Source organism: Limulus polyphemus, unplaced genomic scaffold, assembly GCF_000517525.1.
Source record: "Limulus polyphemus unplaced genomic scaffold, Limulus_polyphemus-2.1.2 Scaffold6248, whole genome shotgun sequence".
In the NCBI taxonomy this organism is placed as follows: Eukaryota; Metazoa; Arthropoda; class Merostomata; order Xiphosura; family Limulidae; genus Limulus; species Limulus polyphemus.
Window position 1 is genome coordinate 25055 of NW_013671858.1, and position 7437 is coordinate 32491.

General features: G+C 31.9%; 1 protein-coding gene across 1 annotated transcript in view; it reads right to left on the minus strand.

Moving 5' to 3' along the window:
• Positions 1-146: 146 nt before the first annotated feature.
• The window catches only part of LOC106473524 (dual specificity protein phosphatase CDC14A-like), a 25267-nt gene continuing 17976 nt past the window's right edge, over positions 147-7437 (minus strand). Inside the window, exons 8-9 of the mRNA XM_022401945.1 lie at positions 6293-6544; positions 147-5612 (exon numbers count right to left, since the gene is read on the minus strand). Coding sequence (XP_022257653.1) covers positions 5561-5612; positions 6293-6544 — 304 coding nt within the window. The 3' untranslated portion in view covers positions 147-5560. The remainder of the gene's footprint in view (positions 5613-6292; positions 6545-7437) is intronic.

Below are 7437 nucleotides of genomic sequence, written 5' to 3' on the forward strand. Positions count from 1 at the left end.
TGTGTTGTGTAATTACACTACAGACAGCTGATGTGGTGTAGGAATAATACATTACTGTGTTGTGTAAAAAACACAACCAGCTGGTATGGTGTAGGAATAACACACTGTAGTGTAATTACACAACACAGTAACCACATCAGCTGTAACAAACTATATCACTCAAATTAAGATTGATAGAATTTGTTACTGTAACAAACTATATCACTCAAATTAAGATTGATAGAATTCACTACAGAAATTGCATGCTCCTGAAGAGGGCAGAAAGCTGAAATGTTGAGAAAATTAACCATGTTACAAGATTCTCTGGTGTTCACAGTCACTTATTAACTTATAAATATGTGTACTATGCTCTAGTCAGCATTACATAAATGTAAAAATTTAAACAGAAATTCCATTTGTGATAGCATGATCAATAATTAAAAAGAAATACATATTATACAATACAATTTAAGAGTATATTTAGTTCTATTTATAGAGTAGTCGCATCTGTTAAATGTAATTCACAGGCTCAATAGACCTTTCCAGATCACAAGACTTATGGGAAACACAACATTGGCATCTGCCATTTTCAATGTCAAGCCCTCCAACATTTAGTGTCTTTATTTGCAATAAAGCTGAGTAAATACGCTCTAATTCTTGAAAATTATGCCACGATGATTTATGAAAGTAAAATTGAGAGAACTTTATAAGGATGAATCTTTTGCTTTCAATTCATATGTAATTCTACAACTGGCTTGGACAACTATTCATGCCGGTGAGTTGATGTAAAATCAAACAATGACTAGTCCCCAGATATTGATATTTATGTGTATCTTGTTATTCCACCAGCAGCTTAACCCATGAAGTATGAAATGCTATCAAAACTTTGGTAGGTATAAGTTCTTTGTAGTAGGATGAAAGTAAAAGATTACAGTTTATGTTTTTGTATCTGCTATAAGTTTTTACTTTTCTTTATCACATAAAACATGTTGTCACCAGTATCAAGCATTAGTATTTATTTCACTGTGATGTGATTATGACACAGTGGTGTCTGACTGGCCGTGGCCTAATCTAACAACAAAACCTGTGTCACCATAATTACATACATTACTCCATAGTGCCCTTATCAAATATCAGTAGCTTCAATAATTAATAAATAGTGATGATACTTATACACATATTTAATGATAAAAGTCTGAATTTATACAAATATTACTTAACAGATTTATTTTGATACTTTTCACAAAATATGCACTGCAGATATGGAAATACTGTGAAGGTTGCCAATTTTGTCTCATAACTGAAGTAATAACCCCTATTGAATTTCTTTTTTAAGTCAGCTAGGAATCTTAAAAAGACATTCCCAGTGCTGAACCTTGTCTATTGGTTCAGCCAAACACAGTGGAAAGACATTTTCAAGTTTTTTTCACTGCATTGCTATCCAATATGACAGACACTAATTAAAAGAAAACAATAAGGTCACAATGTCTGAAAAGGTCTACTGCACTTGCTTTAATACTTCAGTATAATTTGTACATGTCTGTATGTGTTATGCCTATTGTATATGAAAATTTTGGTTTCTCAGCTGTATGCTTGTACACACAACAGTCAAATCACACAACTCAAAGCTTACTATTTCACTTCTTGTACCAACACAGCAACACTCACTCTCACATTATAACCAAGAATAAGCAAATCATCTTGCTTCTTTGATTCATAAAGTTTCAGTGATTTTTAAAATATGGCTACACTACATAACACCATCCCTAAAGCTAAAATGATAACATTTGATAAAATACTATTTAAACCTATCATATGGAAACTGTTCTAGTCAACCAGACTGTGTGCTTTCATACTTGAATAAGTTGTAAAGAAGTAGTACTTAACTAATTCACCAGGTGGAAAACAAAGTTCTATAATAGATATTAAAAACATGATAATACCAAAAAATCTTTACTATGAAAGTTTCGAGATTTCCTTAAATTCCATCATCAGCATTAGTATCACAAAAAGAAAGTTAGTTCATAATCTTCGAACTACAAAAAACAACATTAGCATTGAGCGATTTTTCGTATTCAATCCGAAGTTTAAAAAGAACAGATTTAAACAGTAACAATATAACAGAATGTATGATAAAAATGTACGGCATACATGTTTAATAAATAACATTAAGAGAAACTATTACAGTGAAAGGCTTAAATATAAAAATAAACACTGTATCTTTAAAATAATAATAAATATGAAATAAAAACACATAATTTGGAATTGATTACATTCATGACAACAGGGAAGAGTTGATATTATTATTTAGTGTTGGGTAATCATTGAAAATGTAGAGACTTTCTTAATAAACTGTTTTTGTATCTGTGGTTCTGGAGTCAAGAATTTTAAAGTTTTCTAGTAGTAGGGGGGTGGTTGTTATTCTCACTGTACAACCACATACAAGACTCAGGTGGATTAATTAGTTTAAATCCACTTCTTGCTGAAATTCCCATGTGCTCGCATGCACATATTTGTAGGTGACATGTAGTTTTACCAATATAGATAGCTTTACAGCTATCTCAAGTGTGTGTGTGTGTATATATATATATATACACACACACACTTTATATACCAAACATGAGTGCATAGGAATGAGTAGAACGTCTTTAGTTTTAAACATATTTTTAATTCTAAATGTTGACGTAAATACTAAATGTAGCTTAATTTGTGGGTATTATATATTTTGATTATTTTTTGAATTTGATATTTGAATTTAAAACTTTGTTTGCCAATGAAAGGAATGATAAGAACTAGTGGATATTTTGAGACAGTGTGTGGCTTTTCGGTAGGTTCTACTTTATTTGTTAAAAATGTTCGTGTGATAAAGTGTAAGAAATTAAGGGGATAACAATTACTTTGTAATATGTCATGAATGTTTGAAGACAGAAGTAGTCAGAACATATATTATACAAACTGTTTAGAAAATTTAGAACAAGGTTCTGTTTGAAAGAGCCTGGTATGAAACTGTCGAAAGGAGTGTTTAAACCAGTAAATGTTTTCTTACAGATGTGGTAAAGAGATAGTTTATTTTGTTTACTTGGATGTCTATAAAAGTTATTGTTTTATTCTATCTCACATGTAAAGTTTATACACGAATGTTGTGTGTTTAGGTATTCTAAACATGTCTTGGTGTGATCAGCGTTGTAAAAGAGTAGAAAAGTATCTTTAATGTACCTTCTATATAATACTGGTTTGTAATAAAGGGGACAATTATCCAGCCATTGAAGTTTGTAATAACATAGACAAAAATGCAAAGGTCGGACCTAGAGGTGATCCCATTCATCTGGTCATAAAGATGACCATTAAACACAAAGTGATTGTTCTTGAGGGCCAATTTAAAAAATTGTTGAAATTTTTCTTGATTAAAGTTAGAGTGTAGAAATTTCTGGTAGGGAATAACTGTTTAATAATTACATTAATTGTTTCCTCAAGTAGGATGTTAGTAAACAAGGACTGAATATCAAAGTTGGCCCTAATGAATTGGTCTGCATTAGGAAATTTAAATATCTCTTGAGCAAAGAAAACATAATCTTTAACAGTAAATTCGTTATTAGTCAGTGAACTTAATGCAGATACAAGATATTTAGCGAGTTTGTAGGTGTGGGGACCAAGAGTAGATAGAATAGGTCTGAGGGGTAAACCATTTTTATCCTACAGGTTCTCACCTTGGTTGTATGTATGGCTTACCAAAAATAAATAAAAATGGTTTATATCTTAGACCAATTCTATAATAGTCTCTCTTAACAATGTTATTTATTAAACACGTGTATGCCACACATTTTATTGTACATTCCAATTCGTTACCATTTAAGTCTCTTCTTTCCAAACTTCCGACTAGATGTGAAAACTTGCTTGGTGCTAATGTTATTTTTTTGTAGATCAAATATTATGAACTAACTTTTTTTTGAGATACTAAAGCTGATGATGGAATTTATGAAATTCCAAAATGTCCATATTAAAGATGTTTTTGGTATTACCAAGTTTTTAATATTTAGTATTTAACTAATTTCCTTTTTTTTGAGTATTATCATTTGACTTAATCTCATGTACTCTGCTAACTTCAACATGAGAATTATTTTAAATTTTAGATCATGCGGTTTAGAATAAAATGGCCACCCGAAAAACTTTCTAAACTCCACCACTTAATGACTGGCAGGAAATTATACTCTCAAGACCAAATCTTTACCAGAAGTGAATGGAACAAACCAGTTCAGTGCATGCATTTGCTCAAGCAACCAAAACAAAAAACTTTTGACATTAGCTACACATGTAGAAATAAAATTTTATCTCGTCTTACATTATAAGAACTTTTTGAATCATAAAAATTGTAAGAGAATATGATGTAACAACTTGTACAATATAACACAACAAAAAGGTATACACATAGCGTACGTGAATATCTCGCAGGCAATCACCAAGGCTAATACAGATCATTATAACAATAAACTACCAATATTTTAAATTCTGATGAATAAAACAACATTCTAGCTTTATTCTGTGAAGACGAATAACTTTTTTTTTTTTGGTCACAAAACTCTGAAGTTGCTAGTGATTAAATTTAACCACTTTCTTTACGTAAGCTTTACATAATCTTGTATGCAATAATTCTCGACTTACACACTAGGCAAGAATCTTATCGAAACACAACTATATACAATACACAGTTAAAACTTTCCAGAATAATTGATTTGAATTTCATTAACAGCTGATGAGAACACAAAGAAATGTTTCTTTCAGATTTCAAGTTTTCTATAGATTCAAATAATTAATATTTCTGGTGACAGAGATTCACTATTTTTGCTTATTCAGTTATTAGAACTGTACCTGGCACTACAGAATAAACATATTAACATAAATGAAAACTATCTACTGTTACATAGATTAAATTGTGTAAGCTTAAGTTAAGTGTGGGAGTCTTTTTTAGCACTGACACTACATATGTCTGTTTAAAGTTAGTGTACATTATATATATATATACTCATAAAATCATAAAAAGGCTATAAAAAGTCTAATAAAACAAAAGGTTAACATAAACATTGTAAGAATTAGACTATACAATTTCTTAAAACTGTAACTCTTAATTATTGTGCAATCCCTTCCCCCTCATACTCATTGAACTGAAGGCACAAATTCAATGTTTGTTTTGAACTTGACATCCTTTCCTACCCTTAAGTTTTGCTACTTTGATAGCAGGGGATACATTCGATTGTAAAGTTCTTTTTTTGGGCTTCCCAGAGCAGGAATGTTTAGTTTTACCTCCTATCTCAGGACTGCTAGGTTTAGATGATTTAAGGAACGACTGGGGCCTGCGTTTAACCATCCTGCTAAGATAAACATTCCCCAACTCATCGGTACTTACACCCAATGGAGCTGATTTTGAGGGTTGGTGTTGACATAAGTTGAAAGAACTAGATGTGCTGATATCTGACTGAGGGAAGAGACGGGAAGAGGATGGGCGGCGACGGCATGAGCGGGAGGATGTACAGGTACTGAGGCTTGACTGAGGGGACGGCTGCTGACTCGTGGGCTGCTCTAATCGTCATCTTGGCATAGCTGTCTTCAAGGTTCTTGTTGATGTGTTCTTCATGTTGCTAGGTACAAGAATTGCAAGAAATGTTAAACAAAAAATTAATTACAAGAAAATCTAGTGTGAAATTTCTTTGACTATGTTGGTGATAAAAGAAAATACATTCATCAGCTGAAATGGATTGCTTGCTGCTATAAACTAGTGCAATGCAACAAAACAGAATGGCTAGAACACAAAGTAAAAGCTTATACCATCTGTAAGTAGTTCCTTTTCAGGCACTTGCTGCTCAGTTACATCGCAAGAATCTAGAAGTTGTTAAAGAATATTCTTCAAATAACGTTTTACATATTTTCTTTCTCTTCATCTCTACCTTCTTTTTTTCACATTCCAAACATTTTACATGCATGTTCTTCATTCAAAACAGCAGGTATTACTATTTTCATGCTATTAAATCCTTTTTATACTAGCTCATACATACTAAAACATGACCACCTTCAAATTAATATCAAATAAGGTTGGTAGGAACCAGATCAGATTATTGCACAATGATTTTTGGCTAGAGCAGTACATTAGAAAACATCGTACCAGTTGTATTAAACCATATTATCACAATGTGATTGCAGTTATTTAGTTAAATCACAGATACAAGTGCCAACAATAACAGAGGGAAGCATGCAAAGGGTGTCATTTGGAACAAGATTTGTCTTCACTGCATACTATACTCTGGTACACATCTAGACTTACAGCATTGGAGCACTATGGTAACGAGGCATGCGTTGTCTTCCAGTCATGACACCAATAAGTTTGGACTCATCTAAGGCTACAGGTTCAAGGTTAGTCACAGAATGGGGTAACAGAGGACGAAGGTAAGAATTATGCTTAGGAAAAGTCAAGCAGCTGCTACAGTCCACAGATGAAGAGAGATAAAGCTGACTGACAGAACAGTTCTGATTCCCAATCCTTTGAATTGGTACCACTAGGTGACGCCACAAGCGTCTATACATAAAATTGAAACCATAAACAAGGGAGAGAGAATGACAAAAAAAAAATACATACTGTATTTAGCATATGATTATAATTTAGGAAAAAGTACAAAAATTAATTAAAAAATTCAAACCTGTCTAAAATAAGATGAGTATCAGAACCAATATGCACAGATATATATTTATATTAGCAAAAATACAAATTTTCTCACTAGCTTTATAATATCATTAAACACAAAGTTCATCCTAAAAATTCAGAACATTTCAACAAGCACAACAGTTTTAATAAAAGAATGTGTAAAGCTTGATACTTTTACAAAAGGATTTTGTAAAATTATTTTCTCATTGGTATGTACAATTGTGCTGCTAAATTTAAGCCTCTGATTGTCAGACTAGTTCAGCTGATCAACGTGCTTCCATTTAAGGTAGAGCAGAATGAATGTTCTTTGTTTAAGGTGGTATCCACAATATGTTACTGAGCAAATTTTATGAATAATTACATAATGAAATCCATAGTATCTAATAACTTGTCTGTCTGCTCAAACTTGACTTCATTTCTCTACATAGAAATGTATTATTCCTACACCACATCAACTGTTTGTGGTGTAATTACACAACATAGTAATGTGTTATTCCTACACCACATCAGCTGTTTGTATTTTTTTACACAACACAGTAATGTTATTCCTACACCACATCAACTGTCTGTGGTGTAATTACACAACATAGTAATGTGTTATTCCTACAGTTGCCTCAACAAATATCACTCAAATTAAGATTGACAGAATTTGTTGCCACAACAAACTATATCACTCAAATTAAGATTGATAGAATTTGTTACTATCCAAATTCTGTCAATCTTAATTTGAGTGATATAGTTTGTTGTGGCAACAAATTCTGTCAATC